This window comes from Hemibagrus wyckioides, linkage group LG29, assembly GCF_019097595.1.
Source record: "Hemibagrus wyckioides isolate EC202008001 linkage group LG29, SWU_Hwy_1.0, whole genome shotgun sequence".
NCBI lineage: Eukaryota > Metazoa > Chordata > Actinopteri > Siluriformes > Bagridae > Hemibagrus > Hemibagrus wyckioides.
Genome location: NC_080738.1, coordinates 902337 through 921060, shown reverse-complemented (window position 1 = coordinate 921060; position 18724 = coordinate 902337). Strand labels below are relative to the sequence as shown.

General features: G+C 45.2%; 1 protein-coding gene across 5 annotated transcripts in view; it reads right to left on the bottom strand.

The window, feature by feature from the left end:
• Positions 1-362: 362 nt before the first annotated feature.
• sclt1 (sodium channel and clathrin linker 1) overlaps positions 363-18724 on the bottom strand; it is an 82730-nt gene continuing 64368 nt past the window's right edge. For 2 of the 5 annotated variants that reach the window (XR_009204071.1, XR_009204072.1), the window contains 13 exons: positions 16545-16615; positions 16371-16461; positions 16152-16243; positions 15892-16069; positions 15392-15490; positions 8000-8071; positions 5873-5947; positions 5524-5669; positions 4133-4397; positions 3797-4074; positions 2714-2757; positions 2122-2318; positions 1105-1183 (listed from right to left, as the gene is read on the bottom strand). Coding sequence is in view for 3 of the 5 variants with exons in the window: in XM_058385064.1 (XP_058241047.1) it covers positions 755-817; positions 931-1026; positions 1105-1183; positions 2122-2318; positions 4205-4397; positions 5524-5669; positions 5873-5947; positions 8000-8071; positions 15392-15490; positions 15892-16069; positions 16152-16243; positions 16371-16461; positions 16545-16615 (1452 nt within the window). In the remaining 2 variants the exon portion in view is untranslated. Of the gene's footprint in view, positions 818-930; positions 1027-1104; positions 1184-2121; positions 2319-2713; positions 2758-3796; positions 4075-4132; positions 4398-5523; positions 5670-5872; positions 5948-7999; positions 8072-15391; positions 15491-15891; positions 16070-16151; positions 16244-16370; positions 16462-16544; positions 16616-18724 lie in introns of those variants that run through there. The other 3 variants (XM_058385064.1, XM_058385065.1, XM_058385066.1) reach the window with 3 other exon arrangements.

Genomic DNA, 18724 nt, shown 5'->3' with positions numbered 1-18724 from the left:
TGTGTACTGGGTGTGTATATTGGTCATGTGTACTGGGTGTGTATATTGGTCATGTGTACTGGGTGTGTATATTGGTCATGTGTACTGGTTGTGTATAATGGTCATGTGTACTGGGTGTGTATATTGGTCATGTGTACTGGGTGTGTATAATGGTCATGTCTACTGGTTGTGTATACTGGGTGTGTATATTGGTCATGTGTACTGGGTGTGTATATTGGTCATGTGTACTGGTTGTGTATAATGGTCATGTGTACTGGGTGTGTATACTGGTTGTGTATAATGGTCATGTGTACTGGTTGTGTATAATGGTCATGTGTACTGGGTGTGTATACTGGTTGTGTATAATGGTCATGTGTACTGGTTGTGTATAATGGTCATGTGTACTGGTTGTGTATAATGGTTGAGTATAATGGTTGTGTCTATTGGTTGTGTGTAATGGTCATGTGTACTGGCTGTGTATAATGATGATGAGGCTCTGATGAGGCTCTGTGGTCAGTGTAGAAACGACACACAGATACTCGGGTCACTCATGAGGCTCTGTGGTCAGTGGTGGTCAGTGTTATGTAAACAGTGTGAAATGTAAACACTTCGTCGTTGTATCTCTTTCACATTTATTGTTGACTTTGAGTCAGTACCTGAGGTGAAGTGGGTGTAGTGCAACAGAAACACACACTTCAGACAGAAATCAGACGGAGTATCAACTGCTCACAGTGATGTTGGACACACACACACACACACACACACACACACACTTTCATTCCAGCGTCCCCAGGTCCATCACAGAAGCAGGTTTTCTCCTCTGGGTCATCAGGGTGAGCTGAAACACACACACACACACACACGGAGGAGTGTAGTTCAGCACAGAGCTTGGGTTTCACTTAGTCAAAGAGTGATGATGTTACCTGTGTGTGTGTGTGTGTGTGTGTGTACCTGGTGTGAGGCGATGGACGCTCGGTGTTCAGCCTGAGTGAGTCGAGTCTGTAAGCGAGTGTTCTTCTCCTGCTGTTCTGATACCTCACGCTCACACTGAACACACACACATAAAATAGTTTTACTTTTAAATAAATTGTGTCTGTGTGTGCGTGTGTGTGTGCGCATCCACACCTCCAGGATCTTCTCTTGCTCTGAATGGATCTTCATTTCCAGCTCCTGACAACGCTGCTTCTGTCTACTCAGCTCCGCCCTGAACCACACACACACACACAGCTGTGTTTCAGTATTCACCAAGACTTCTGTGTGTGTGTGTGTGTGTGTGTGTGTTACCTGAGAGAGGTGATGGTGTGTTGCAGTGTGTGTGTGTGTGTGTGTGTGTGTGTTACCTGAGAGAGGTGATGGTGTGTTGCAGTGTGTGTGTGTGTGTGTGTGTGTGTGTTACCTGAGAGAGGTGATGGTGTGTTGCAGTGTGTGTGTGTGTGTGTGTGTGTGTGTTACCTGAGAGAGGTGATGGTGTGTTGCAGTGTGTGTGTGTGTGTGTGTGTGTTACCTGAGAGAGGTGATGGTGTGTTGCAGTGTGTGTGTGTGTGTGTGTGTTACCTGAGAGAGGTGATGGTGTGTTGCAGTGTGTGTGTGTGTGTGTGTGTGTTACCTGAGAGAGGTGATGGTGTGTTGCAGTGTGTGTGTGTGTGTGTGTGTGTGTGTGTTACCTGAGAGAGGTGATGGTGTGTTGCAGTGTGTGTGTGTGTGTGTGTGTGTGTGTGTTACCTGAGAGAGGTGATGGTGTGTTGCAGTGTGTGTGTGTGTGTGTGTGTGTGTGTTCCCTGAGAGAGGTGATGGTGTGTTGCAGTGTGTGTGTGTGTGTGTTACCTGAGAGAGATGATGGTGTGTTGCAGTGTGTGTGTGTGTGTGTGTGTTACCTGAGAGAGGTGATGGTGTGTTGCAGTGTGTGTGTGTGTGTGTGTGTGTGTGTGTTACCTGAGAAAGGTGGTGGTGTGTTGCAGTGTGTGTGTGTGTGTGTGTGTTACCTGAGAGAGGTGATGGTGTGTTGCAGTGTGTGTGTGTGTGTGTGTTACCTGAGAGAGGTAATGGTGTGTTGCAGTGTGTGTGTGTGTGTGTGCGTGTGTTACCTGAGAGAGGTGATGGTGTGTTGCAGTGTGTGTGTGTGTGTGTGTGTGTGTGTGTTACCTGAGAGAGGTGATGGTGTGTTGCAGTGTGTGTGAGAGCTGTATGCTCTCCTCTCTGTAGCGCTTGTTGTTGTGTTGTTGTGCCAGCAGGCGGCGCTGGAGTTCAGCAGTGGAGTGCTTGTTGCTTTCTTCCATCTCTCTGAGCCTCGACTCTACAGCCTGCTCCCTCACACACACCTCCTGCTGCATGTGTGACACCTACACACACACACACACACACACACACACACACACGCAGATGTGTGCATAATTGCTGTGTCTCTCTTTGCGCAGTGTGTGTGTGTGTTACCTGAGAGAGGTGATGGTGTGTTGCAGTGTGTGTGTGTTACCTGAGAGAGATGATGGTGTGTTGCAGTGTGTGTGTGTGTTCCCTGAGAGAGGTGATGGTGTGTTGCAGTGTGTGTGTGTGTGTGTGTTACCTGAGAGAGGTGATGGTGTGTTGCAGTGTGTGTGTGTGTGTGTGTGTGTTCCCTGAGAGAGGTGATGGTGTGTTGCAGTGTGTGTGTGTGTGTGTGTGTTCCCTGAGAGAGGTGATGGTGTGTTGCAGTGTGTGTGTGTGTGTGTGTTGTGGAATAAAAATCTACTGTACTCACTACTGAAATCTGACTCCAGCTCCACACTGACCCGACAGCTCAGTCTGAGTGAGACTCATAGTTAGTAAGGCCTCAAAACTAAATAAGCCAATCAAGCAGACTAGATGAATTCAGATAAGAGATTTTATTTTGTAATCAGCGCTGACACAAGAATTGAGATGCTCACGCATGAACGTCCCAACAACCTCTCTCCGGGGAACTCCAACTACAGCCTTTATATACATTTCCCTTATCTTCCCAATGCAACACGTCACTGGTTCTTTGCCTAGACAATCCCACCCATCTTTCTTTTTTTGACCTTTTAGATTCTTTTTTTACACCATTATCTTTGGATTTACAACTTTTCGAATACCATTATAATTAAACTTTCCTGAATCATTATATTAAAAATTGGGCGTTTCCGCCCCCACCAGTGGGATTGTCTTTGGCCTCACTCTCGCCAACACCTCATTCTTCTTCAGGAGACAGCATGGGTAAGTTCCCAGTCCTTCAGGGCCAACACCCTTTTCTTTTATTAACTTTTACACCTCACGGATTTTCTGATTTATCCGCTGTCTTCTACGTATGTTCTCTAGATATTTCGCCTGGTACCACCATTGCCGTCCAGCACGCACTGCGTTTACTTCATGATGAGATCACTGCCGCTCAAGGTACCAATGGAGCGAAGATTGACCATAATAATCTAGGGTGCGTCTCTGCCATTGATTGGTCCAAGTTTGGAAAGCCTGGTACCGCAGAGAAAGCCTGCCAGACTGACATCATTGATACAACTATTTGTTCTTCAAAGCCCTTGCAGCCTGTGTGCAAGGCCCGTGACAGGCCAACATGCCGTGTTAAACCTTATATTGTTCTTAAGCTCAAACGACCTAACGAATAAACCTTACCTGAGAACTCACTCCTGCTGTCCCCCTGATTATTTCACACATACCTCATACATATATTCTCATTTACAAAATTATCTCCCACAGTGTGTGTGTGTGTTACATGAGAGAGGTGATGGTGTGTTGCAGTGTGTGTGTGTGTGTGTGTGTGTTCCCTGAGAGAGGTGATGGTGTGTTGCAGTGTGTGTGTGTGTGTGTGTACCTGCAGTTTGGCGTGTCTCTGTGCAGACACACACTCTTTGCGCAGTGTGTGTGTGTGTGTGTGTACCTGCAGTTTGGCGTGTCTCTGTGCAGACACACACTCTTTGCGCAGTGTGTGTGTGTGTACCTGCAGTTTGGCGTGTCTCTGTGCAGACACACACTCTTTGCGCAGTGTGTGTGTGTGTGTGTGTGTGTGTGTGTACCTGCAGTTTGGCGTGTCTCTGTGCAGACACACACTCTTTGCGCAGTGTGTGTGTGTGTGTGTGTGTGTGTGTGTACCTGCAGTTTGGCGTGTCTCTGTGCAGACACACACTCTCTGCGCAGTGTGTGTGTGTACCTGCAGTTTGGCGTGTCTCTGTGCAGACACACACTCTCTGCGCAGTGTGTGTGTGTGTGTGTGTGTGTGTACCTGCAGTTTGGCGTGTCTCTGTGCAGACACACACTCTTTGCGCAGTGTGTCCATGTCTTTGTGCAGTTGTTGGTTCTCCTGCTGAAGGTTGAGTCTCTCCTCACTCACACTGCTGCACTCTGTTCTCGTGCTCGACAGCGCCACCTGCAGCCTGCGCACCTCCTCCTGACAGCGCAGCAGCTCCTCACTCAATCTGCACACACACACACACACACTCTTTTCATCAGTATATCAGTGTAGCATGCCAAGTTGCTGTGCAAGTGTTGCTGTGTCCACTAGGGGGTAGTGTGTGAGTGTGTGTGTGTGTGTGTGTGAGTGTGTGTGAGTGTGTGTGAGTGTGTGTGTGAGTGTGTGTGTGTGTGTGTGAGTGTGTGTGAGTGTGTGCTCACTCCAGCTCCATCTTCTTCATGTTGGAGTGTGTGGTGTTGAGTGTGTGTGTGTGTGTGTGTGTGTGTACTCACTCCAGCTCCATCTTCTTCATGTTGGAGTGTGTGGTGTTGAGTGTGTGTGTGTGTGTGTGTGTGTGTGTGTGTGTGTGTGTGTGTGTACTCACTCCAGCTCCATCTTCTTCATGTTGGAGTGTGTGGTGTTGAGTGTGTGTGTGTGTGTGAGTGAGTGTGTGTGTGTACTCACTCCAGCTCCATCTTCTTCATGTTGGAGTGTGTGTGTGTGTGTACTCACTCCAGCTCCATCTTCTTCATGTTGGAGTGTGTGTGTGTGTGTACTCACTCCAGCTCCATCTTCTTCATGTTGGAGTGTGTGGTGTTGAGTGTGTGTGTGTGTGTGTGTGTGTACTCACTCCAGCTCCATCTTCTTCATGTTGGAGTGTGTGGTGTTGAGTGTGTGTGTGTGTGTGTGTGTACTCACTCCAGCTCCATCTTCTTCATGTTGGAGTGTGTGGTGTTGAGTGTGTGTGTGTGTGTGTGTGTGTACTCACTCCAGCTCCATCTTCTTCATGTTGGAGTGTGTGTGTGTGTGTGTGTGTGAGTGTGTGTGTGTGTGTGTGTGTACTCACTCCAGCTCCATCTTCTTCATGTTGGAGTGTGTGTGTGTGTGTGTGTGTGTACTCACTCCAGCTCCATCTTCTTCATGTTGGAGTGTGTGTGTGTGTGTACTCACTCCAGCTCCATCTTCTTCATGTTGGAGTGTGTGGTGTTGAGTGTGTGTGTGTGTGTGTGTGTGTGTGTGTGTACTCACTCCAGCTCCATCTTCTTCATGTTGGAGTGTGTGTGTGTGTGTACTCACTCCAGCTCCATCTTCTTCATGTTGGAGTGTGTGGTGTTGAGTGTGTGTGTGTGTGTGTGTGTGTGTGTACTCACTCCAGCTCCATCTTCTTCATGTTGGAGTGTGTGGTGTTGAGTGTGTGCTCCAGCTCGTCTTTCATTCTCTCTGCATTTAAACACCTCTGATGTAGAGCCTCCACCTTCCTCAGGTCTGTTTCACCGTATCGACCCTCTCTGTACACCTACACACACACAAACACACACAAACACACACACGTACATACACACAAGGAATAAATGTAACATACTGAAAAGTCTGTTACATTTATTGTTTAAATAAAGAAAGATGAGTAGCCTGTATCTGTGTTCTGAGGATGAGCTTTTAAATGTTCTCTTAGTGTGTGTGTGTGTGTGTGTGTGTGTGTGTGTGTGTGTGTGTGTTCACCTTCTCCAGCTCCTCCTCCACCGCCTTCCTCTCTCTGTGTGCTCTCTCCAGCTGACTCTGCTTATCAGAACACTCCTAAAAACAACAACACACAGTCAGGTAAAAAGTGTGTGTGTGTGTGTGTATATGTGTGTGTGTATGTGGTGTAAAAAGTGTGTATGTGTGTGTGTATGTGGTGTAAAAAGTGTGTGTGTGTGTGAATGTGTGTGTGGTGTAAAAATTGAATGTGTGTGTGTGTATGTGGTGTAAAAAGTGTGTGTGTATGTATGTGTGTGTATGTGGTGTAAAAAGTGTGTGTGTGTGTGTGTGTATGTGTGTGTGGTATAAAAAGTGAATGTGTGTGTGTGTGTGTGTGTGTGTGGTGTAAAAAGTGAATGTGTGTGTGTGTGTGTGGTGTAAAAAGTGAATGTGTGTGTGTGTGTGTGGTGTAAAAAGTGAATGTGTGTGTGTGTGTGTGTGTGGTGTAAAAAGTGAATGTGTGTGTGTGTGTGTGTGGTGTAAAAAGTGAATGTGTGTGTGTGTGTGTGGTGTAAAAAGTGAATGTGTGTGTGTGTGTGTGGTGTAAAAAGTGAATGTGTGTGTGTGTGGTGTAAAAAGTGAATGTGTGTGTGTGTGTGTGTGTGTGGTGTAAAAAGTGAATGTGTGTGTGTGTGTGTGGTGTAAAAAGTGAATGTGTGTGTGTGTGTGTGGTGTAAAAAGTGAATGTGTGTGTGTGTGTGTGGTGTAAAAAGTGAATGTGTGTGTGTGTGTGTGGTGTAAAAAGTGAATGTGTGTGTGTGTGTGTGTGGTGTAAAAAGTGAATGTGTGTGTGTGTGTGGTGTAAAAAGTGAATGTGTGTGTGTGTGGTGTAAAAAGTGAATGTGTGTGTGTGGTGTAAAAAGTGAATGTGTGTGTGTGTGGTGTAAAAAGTGAATGTGTGTGTGTGTGTGTGTGTGTGTGGTGTAAAAAGTGAATGTGTGTGTGTGGTGTAAAAAGTGAATGTGTGTGTGTGTGTGTGTGGTGTAAAAAGTGAATGTGTGTGTGTGTGGTGTAAAAAGTGAATGTGTGTGTGTGTGTGGTGTAAAAAGTGAATGTGTGTGTGTGTGTGTGGTGTAAAAAGTGAGTGTGTGTGTGTGTGTGTGTGTGGTGTAAAAAGTGAATGTGTGTGTGTGTGTGTGTGTGTGTGTGTGGTGTAAAAAGTGAATGTGTGTGTGTGGTGTAAAAAGTGAATGTGTGTGTGTGGTGTAAAAAGTGAATGTGTGTGTGTGGTGTAAAAAGTGAATGTGTGTGTGTGTGGTGTAAAAAGTGAATGTGTGTGTGTGTGTGTGTGGTGTAAAAAGTGAATGTGTGTGTGTGTGGTGTAAAAAGTGAATGTGTGTGTGTGTGTGTGGTGTAAAAAGTGAATGTGTGTGTGTGTGTGTGTAAAAGTGATGTGTGTGTGTGGTGTAAAAAGTGAATGTGTGTGTGTGAGGTGTAAAAAGATGTGAATATGTGTGTGTGTGTGGTGTAAAAAGTGCATGTGTGTGTGTGTGTGTGGTGTAAAAAGTGAATGTGTGTGTGTGGTGTAAAAGAGAATGATAGTGTGTGTGTGTGTGTGTGTGTGTGGTGTAAAAAGTGAATGTGTGTGTGTGTGTGTTTGGTATAAAAAGTGAATGTGTGTGTGGTGTAAAAAGTGAATGTGTGTGTGTGTGGTGTAAAAAGTGAATGTGTGTGTGTGTGGTGTAAAAAGTGAGTGTGTGTGTGTGTGTGTGTGTGTGGTGTAAAAAGTGAATGTGTGTGTGGTGTAACAAGTGAATGTGTGTGTGTGTGTGGTGTAAAAAGTGAATGTGTGTGTGTGTGTGGTGTAAAAAGTGAATGTGTGTGTGGTGTAAAAAGTGAATGTGTGTGTGTGTGTGGTGTAAAAAGTGAATGTGTGTGTGTGGTGTTACAAGTGAATGTGTGTGTGTGTGTTTGTGGTGTAAAAAGTGAATGTGTGTGTGTGTGTGTGTGTGTGTGTGGTGTAAAAAGTGAATGTGTGTGTGTGTGTGTGTGTGGTGTAAAAAGTGAATGTGTGTGTGTGTGTGTGTGTGGTGTAAAAAGTGAATGTGTGTGTGTGTGTGTGTGTGGTGTAAAAAGTGAATGTGTGTGTGTGTGAGAGAAAGTCCTAACCAGCTGCAGGGCTGCAAGTTCCTCAGTGAGACGATGGATCTGTGTGTTACACTGCTGACGTACACACTCCACCTGTAACACAGTAATCATTACACACACACACACACACACTCCACCTGTAACACAGTAATCATTACACACACACACACTCCACCTGTAACACAGTAATCATTACACACACACATACACACTCCACCTGTAACACAGTAATCATTACACACACACACACACACACTCCACCTGTAACACAGTAATCATTACACACACACACACACACTCCACCTGTAACACAGTAATCATTACACACACACACACACACACACACTCCACCTGTAACACAGTAATCATTACACACACACACACACTCCACCTGTAACACAGTAATCATTACACACACACACACACTCCACCTGTAACACAGTAATCATTACACACACACACACTCCACCTGTAACACAGTAATCATTACACACACACACACACACTCCACCTGTAACACAGTAATCATTACACACACACACACACACACTCCACCTGTAACACAGTAATCATTACACACACACACACTCCACCTGTAACACAGTAATCATTACACACACACACACACTCCACCTGTAACACAGTAATCATTACACACACACACACACACTCCACCTGTAACACAGTAATCATTACACACACACACACACACACTCCACCTGTAACACAGTAATCATTACACACACACACACACACACTCCACCTGTAACACAGTAATCATTACACACACACACACACACACACACACTCCACCTGTAACACAGTAATCATTACACACACACACACACACACACTCCACCTGTAACACAGTAATCATTACACACACACACACACACACACTCCACCTGTAACACAGTAATCATTACACACACACACACACACACTCCACCTGTAACACAGTAATCATTACACACACACACACTCCACCTGTAACACAGTAATCATTACACACACACACACACACTCCACCTGTAACACAGTAATCATTACACACACACACACACACACACTCCACCTGTAACACAGTAATCATTACACACACACACACACACACACTCCACCTGTAACACAGTAATCATTACACACACACACACACACACTCCACCTGTAACACAGTAATCATTACACACACACACACACACACTCCACCTGTAACACAGTAATCATTACACACACACACACACTCCACCTGTAACACAGTAATCATTACACACACACACACTCCACCTGTAACACAGTAATCATTACACACACACACACACTCCACCTGTAACACAGTAATCATTACACACACACACACACACACTCCACCTGTAACACAGTAATCATTACACACACACACACACACTCCACCTGTAACACAGTAATCATTACACACACACACACACACACACACTCCACCTGTAACACAGTAATCATTACACACACACACACACTCCACCTGTAACACAGTAATCATTACACACACACACACACACACTCCACCTGTAACACAGTAATCATTACACACACACACACTCCACCTGTAACACAGTAATCATTACACACACACACACTCCACCTGTAACACAGTAATCATTACACACACACACACACTCCACCTGTAACACAGTAATCATTACACACACACACACACACTCCACCTGTAACACAGTAATCATTACACACACACACACACACTCCACCTGTAACACAGTAATCATTACACACACACACACACACACACACTCCACCTGTAACACAGTAATCATTACACACACACACACTCCACCTGTAACACAGTAATCATTACACACACACACACACTCCACCTGTAACACAGTAATCATTACACACACACACACACACACACACACACTCCACCTGTAACACAGTAATCATTACACACACACACACACACTCCACCTGTAACACAGTAATCATTACACACACACACACACACTCCACCTGTAACACAGTAATCATTACACACACACACACACACACACTCCACCTGTAACACAGTAATCATTACACACACACACACTCCACCTGTAACACAGTAATCATTACACACACACACACTCCACCTGTAACACAGTAATCATTACACACACACACACTCCACCTGTAACACAGTAATCATTACACACACACACACACACTCCACCTGTAACACAGTAATCATTACACACACACACACACACACTCCACCTGTAACACAGTAATCATTACACACACACACACACACTCCACCTGTAACACAGTAATCATTACACACACACACACACACTCCACCTGTAACACAGTAATCATCACACACACACACACACACACACTCCACCTGTAACACAGTAATCATTACACACACACACACACACACACACACTCCACCTGTAACACAGTAATCATTACACACACACACACACACTCCACCTGTAACACAGTAATCATTACACACACACACACACACACTCCACCTGTAACACAGTAATCATTACACACACACACACACACTCCACCTGTAACACAGTAATCATTACACACACACACACACACTCCACCTGTAACACAGTAATCATTACACACACACACACACACACACTCCACCTGTAACACAGTAATCATTACACACACACACACTCCACCTGTAACACAGTAATCATTACACACACACACACACACACTCCACCTGTAACACAGTAATCATTACACACACACACACACACTCCACCTGTAACACAGTAATCATTACACACACACACACACACTCCACCTGTAACACAGTAATCATTACACACACACACACACACTCCACCTGTAACACAGTAATCATTACACACACACACACACACACTCCACCTGTAACACAGTAATCATTACACACACACACACACACTCCACCTGTAACACAGTAATCATTACACACACACACACACACACTCCACCTGTAACACAGTAATCATTACACACACACACACACACTCCACCTGTAACACAGTAATCATTACACACACACACACACACTCCACCTGTAACACAGTAATCATTACACACACACACACACACTCCACCTGTAACACAGTAATCATTACACACACACACACACACTCCACCTGTAACACAGTAATCATTACACACACACACACACACACACACACTCCACCTGTAACACAGTAATCATTACACACACACACACACTCCACCTGTAACACAGTAATCATTACACACACACACACTCCACCTGTAACACAGTAATCATTACACACACACACACTCCACCTGTAACACAGTAATCATTACACACACACACACTCCACCTGTAACACAGTAATCATTACACACACACACACACACTCCACCTGTAACACAGTAATCATTACACACACACACACACTCCACCTGTAACACAGTAATCATTACACACACACACACACACACTCCACCTGTAACACAGTAATCATTACACACACACACACACACACACACTCCACCTGTAACACAGTAATCATTACACACACACACACACACACTCCACCTGTAACACAGTAATCATTACACACACACACACACACTCCACCTGTAACACAGTAATCATTACACACACACACACACACACACTCCACCTGTAACACAGTAATCATTACACACACACACACACACTCCACCTGTAACACAGTAATCATTACACACACACACACACACTCCACCTGTAACACAGTAATCATTACACACACACACACTCCACCTGTAACACAGTAATCATTACACACACACACACACACTCCACCTGTAACACAGTAATCATTACACACACACACACACACACACACTCCACCTGTAACACAGTAATCATTACACACACACACACTCCACCTGTAACACAGTAATCATTACACACACACACACACACTCCACCTGTAACACAGTAATCATTACACACACACACACACACTCCACCTGTAACACAGTAATCATTACACACACACACACACACACACACTCCACCTGTAACACAGTAATCATTACACACACACACACACACACTCCACCTGTAACACAGTAATCATTACACACACACACACACACACACACTCCACCTGTAACACAGTAATCATTACACACACACACACACACTCCACCTGTAACACAGTAATCATTACACACACACACACACACTCCACCTGTAACACAGTAATCATTACACACACACACACACACACACACTCCACCTGTAACACAGTAATCATTACACACACACACACACACACACACTCCACCTGTAACACAGTAATCATTACACACACACACACACACTCCACCTGTAACACAGTAATCATTACACACACACACACACACACACTCCACCTGTAACACAGTAATCATTACACACACACACACTCCACCTGTAACACAGTAATCATTACACACACACACACACACTCCACCTGTAACACAGTAATCATTACACACACACACACACACACACTCCACCTGTAACACAGTAATCATTACACACACACACACACACACACTCCACCTGTAACACAGTAATCATTACACACACACACACACACACTCCACCTGTAACACAGTAATCATTACACACACACACACTCCACCTGTAACACAGTAATCATTACACACACACACACACACACACTCCACCTGTAACACAGTAATCATTACACACACACACACACACTCCACCTGTAACACAGTAATCATTACACACACACACACTCCACCTGTAACACAGTAATCATTACACACACACACACTCCACCTGTAACACAGTAATCATTACACACACACACACACACACTCCACCTGTAACACAGTAATCATTACACACACACACACACACTCCACCTGTAACACAGTAATCATTACACACACACACACACTCCACCTGTAACACAGTAATCATTACACACACACACACTCCACCTGTAACACAGTAATCATTACACACACACACACTCCACCTGTAACACAGTAATCATTACACACACACACACTCCACCTGTAACACAGTAATCATTACACACACACACACTCCACCTGTAACACAGTAATCATTACACACACACACACACACACTCCACCTGTAACACAGTAATCATTACACACACACACACACACTCCACCTGTAACACAGTAATCATTACACACACACACACACTCCACCTGTAACACAGTAATCATTACACACACACACACACACTCCACCTGTAACACAGTAATCATTACACACACACACACACACTCCACCTGTAACACAGTAATCATTACACACACAAACACACACACTCCACCTGTACCACAGTAATCATTACACACACACACACACACACTCCACCTGTAACACAGTAATCATTACACACACACACACACACACACTCCACCTGTAACACAGTAATCATTACACACACACACACACACTCCACCTGTAACACAGTAATCATTACACACACACACACACACACACACTCCACCTGTAACACAGTAATCATTACACACACACACACTCCACCTGTAACACAGTAATCATTACACACACACTCCACCTGTAACACAGTAATCATTACACACACACACACACACACACTCCACCTGTAACACAGTAATCATTACACACACACACACACTCCACCTGTAACACAGTAATCATTACACACACACACACACACACTCCACCTGTAACACAGTAATCATTACACACACACACACACACACTCCACCTGTAACACAGTAATCATTACACACACACACACTCCACCTGTAACACAGTAATCATTACACACACACACACACACACTCCACCTGTAACACAGTAATCATTACACACACACACACTCCACCTGTAACACAGTAATCATTACACACACACACACACTCCACCTGTAACACAGTAATCATTACACACACACACACTCCACCTGTAACACAGTAATCATTACACACACACACACTCCACCTGTAACACAGTAATCATTACACACACACACACACACTCCACCTGTAACACAGTAATCATTACACACACACACACTCCACCTGTAACACAGTAATCATTACACACACACACACACACTCCACCTGTAACACAGTAATCATTACACACACACACACTCCACCTGTAACACAGTAATCATTACACACACACACTCCACCTGTAACACAGTAATCATTACACACACACACACACTCCACCTGTAACACAGTAATCATTACACACACACACACACTCCACCTGTAACACAGTAATCATTACACACACACACACTCCACCTGTAACACAGTAATCATTACACACACACACACTCCACCTGTAACACAGTAATCATTACACACACACACACACACTCCACCTGTAACACAGTAATCATTACACACACACACACTCCACCTGTAACACAGTAATCATTACACACACACACTCCACCTGTAACACAGTAATCATTACACACACACACACACACACACACACTCCACCTGTAACACAGTAATCATTACACACACACACACACACACTCCACCTGTAACACAGTAATCATTACACACACACACACTCCACCTGTAACACAGTAATCATTACACACACACACACACTCCACCTGTAACACAGTAATCATTACACACACACACACTCCACCTGTAACACAGTAATCATTACACACACACACACTCCACCTGTAACACAGTAATCATTACACACACACACACACACTCCACCTGTAACACAGTAATCATTACACACACACACACTCCACCTGTAACACAGTAATCATTACACACACACACACACACTCCACCTGTAACACAGTAATCATTACACACACACACACTCCACCTGTAACACAGTAATCATTACACACACACACTCCACCTGTAACACAGTAATCATTACACACACACACACACTCCACCTGTAACACAGTAATCATTACACACACACACACACTCCACCTGTAACACAGTAATCATTACACACACACACACTCCACCTGTAACACAGTAATCATTACACACACACACACTCCACCTGTAACACAGTAATCATTACACACACACACACACTCCACCTGTAACACAGTAATCATTACACACACACACACTCCACCTGTAACACAGTAATCATTACACACACACACACACACACACTCCACCTGTAACACAGTAATCATTACACACACACACACACACACACACACTCCACCTGTAACACAGTAATCATTACACACACACACACACACTCCACCTGTAACACAGTAATCATTACACACACACACACACACACACACACTCCACCTGTAACACAGTAATCATTACACACACACACACAGTACAGGTGCATTGTGGGATACGGACCTCCTTCCTGGTGCGGACCGCTGCTTCCTCCACCAGTTGCTTCATCCCTTCCTTCATCCTCTCCAACTCCTCCACCCTCTGCTTCTCCCGCAGTTGAGCCTGAGATCACACACACACACACACACACCAGTTTTATGTGGGTGGAGTATCTGAGGTTAAGACTACACCTGAGCTGACAGACACCAGGGATTGGCTCTCGGGTCTGTGAGTGCAGTGTGTGGGTGGCTCCCTGATGCAGGGGGTGGGGCTAGGGGATATTTAACACACAGCATTAACACACAGTTACTGTACCTCCTACTCCTAGACCTTTGGCATGAGTGTGTCCGAGGTGGGAGGAGCTAGATCAGGTCTGACTCCACCCTCTGGGGGTTTCATTCTGTTTTTATTCATTAAATGTGTAAGATCACTGCTTTCATGTTCTCTCTACTGGGAGCTATGGTACTCAGTGTGTGTGTGTGTGTGTGTGTGTGTGTGTGTGTGTGTGTGAGTGTGTGTGAGACCTGGTCTCTCTGTAGTGTTGCCTCCTCAGCCAGCTGCAGTGAATCCCGGAGTCTCTGAAAGGCCTCGAACTTGTCGTCCTCCAGCGCAGCACAGCGACTCTGCAGCTCCCCCACCTGCTTCTCCCACACCACCTCCTTCTTCCTCACTGACTCCGCCTCCTGACTCGCCACCTTCAACCTGACACCGCAACACAACTTACTGTAGAACTGAGCTGTGTGTGTGTGTGTGTGTGTGTGTGTGTGTGTGTGTGAGTACGTGCCTGCCTTCTATCTGGCTCAGTGCCGTCTGTAGCTGCAAAAGCCTGCGATCAGATGCTTCCTCTCTCCCATGAGCCTCTGCTGCATCCTCCTCCTACACACACACACACACACACACACAATTGTGTAAACCTGTCTGTTCTCACTGTTTTCTGTACTGACCCAGATATACCTGTCAGCTCTCAAAATAAGTAACTGCACAAAACACCACACACACACACCGTGCGCTGCATCTGGTCCTGAACACTCTTCATGAGCTTAGTCATCTCGTCCACTTTAGCAGTAGCTGTTCTGAGGTCCAGCTTTGCCTGCCTGAAACACACACACACACACACACACATTAAACAGAAGGTCTTTAATAACCCCAGACAGTGGTCACCTGAGTTACTGCTCACCTGAGCTGGTTCCGTAGCTCCTCCAGTTCAGTGCTCTGCTCTGTGATGGTCTTCAGGAGCTCTTCATTCGTCTGTGTGTGACACAAGAGACATAAGTATCTGCCAAACATGGCCACACCCCCTCTTCCCCCGCCCACTCATGAAAAATACACAGTTTAAGTCACATGACCCTCATTGAGTGAGTTTAGTGAGCACTAACACATCAGCCCCTCCTCCCCCTCCATCTGGTCATTTAACAGTGTTTATCTGAAATGTCCAGTCTGAACACACACACACACACCACACCACCTACACAACACATCAACACATTCAGGTTTAAATAAGTGACCACAGGACTGGTCTTTAACACTAAACTCTCTCACACTTCAAACTGACCGACATCTGAACATAGATTTAGATCCCTTGGTCAGGACATCTGCTCCAAACGCTCCATCAGAGACACTTCCTGTTACTCAGAGACTCTACACCCATCAGCCAGAGTACTAAACCCAGTGACCGGCGAAGTGAAGTGCTCTGATGAGCTCACTGGAACCTGTCCAGGGAGGTGTGATAGATAATGCAGCAGGTCAGTTCTTGAAGTTGATGTGTAGCCCGGTCAAGACCGGTTTATAGTAAGTGTCTACTAACATACTTACTTTCTTGTCCTGTTACATTTTAACTCTTTCTTAACCTCACTTTGACCAAACCAGACATGCCTCAAACCCATCTCTGTTCTGACCTCTTACAGACACAGGCATTCTCACCCACGAAGCAGAGGTCATGTTTCCAGCACTCATCTACCCTCCCCTGTTGTCTCGGTCTCAAACAGCGGTGGTAGGTGGGCTCTGGAACTGTCAGTCTGCTGTAAGGAAGGCTGATTTCATCTCAGCTTCAGCCTCCCACTATTCCTTTGATTTTCTGGCACTAACCAAGACCTGGATATCCCCACAGAACACTGCTACACCGACTGCTCTATCCTCTGCCTACGCTTTCTCTCAGGCAGGGGTGGTGGCACAGGTCTGCTGTTGTCCCAGAGATAGTGTTTCACACCTCTCCCCTTGTCTCATCTCACCATCTCTTCTTTTGAATTCCATGCAGTTTCAGTTACATCTCCAATCAACCTCTCCATCGTCATCTACCGTCCTCCTGGTCCCATTGGAGACTTCATGGAAGAAATGGACATACTCCTCAGTGTCTTCCCTTCTGACAGCACCCCTCTGACGGTGCTTGGAGATTTCAACCAACCATCAGACAAGCTTTATCTCTGGACAACTCAATGATCTCCCCTTCAGCCACTGCTCACAACCTTGGGGTAACCATGGACAATCAACTGTCCTTTTCCTCCCATGTTGCCAATGTGACACGCTCATGTCGGTTTCTTCTGTACAACATCAGAAGGATTCGACCATTCCTATCCACACAGGCTACTCAAGTACTTGTTCAGTCTCTGGTCATTTCGAGACTGGACTACTGCAACTCTTTACTGGCAGGTCTTCCTCTGAATGCAACTCGTCCACTGCAAATGATCCAAAATGCAGCAGTGTGACTTGTCTTCATTCTGTCTAAGTTCTCCCACACCACCCCACTGCTGCTCCTCCACTGGCTTCCGGTAGCTGCATCAGATTCAAAACACTGATGTTTGCCTACAAAGCCAAGAATGGACCAGTACCAAGATCTTATTACTCCTCAAACTGACCCTCACTCCCTCTGATCCACTAGCACTGCCCGACTGGTCCCACCATCTCTCAGGGTAAAAGGTAAATATTCATCTAGACTCTTCTCTGCACTGAGGTGGTGGAATGAACTTCCCCTAGATGTCCGAACAGCAGAGTCTCTGACTGTCTTCACACGACGTCTTAAGACCCACCTTTTCCTGAAGCACTTAAACTAGCTCTTATCTTTCCCTATTTATGTATTGTTATATGGTTTACAAAAAAAACATCCAATTTCAGGCTCCTGGTCTCCTGAGTCTGTAATCTACTGAACCAGTGTTAATGTTTTCAATGATAGAGACTTAAAGCACTTTTGTATGTCGCTCTGGATAAGAGCATCTGCCAAATACCAGAAATGTAAATGTAAATGTAAAGCAGGAAAAAGTGGAAGGACTTTGATGATGTGATGTCTGGACAGTCTGGTCAGAGCCAGACCAGCAGGTCTTGTGTGGTGTTCCTGGAGTACAGGGGTTAGTACCTGCTCCTCTT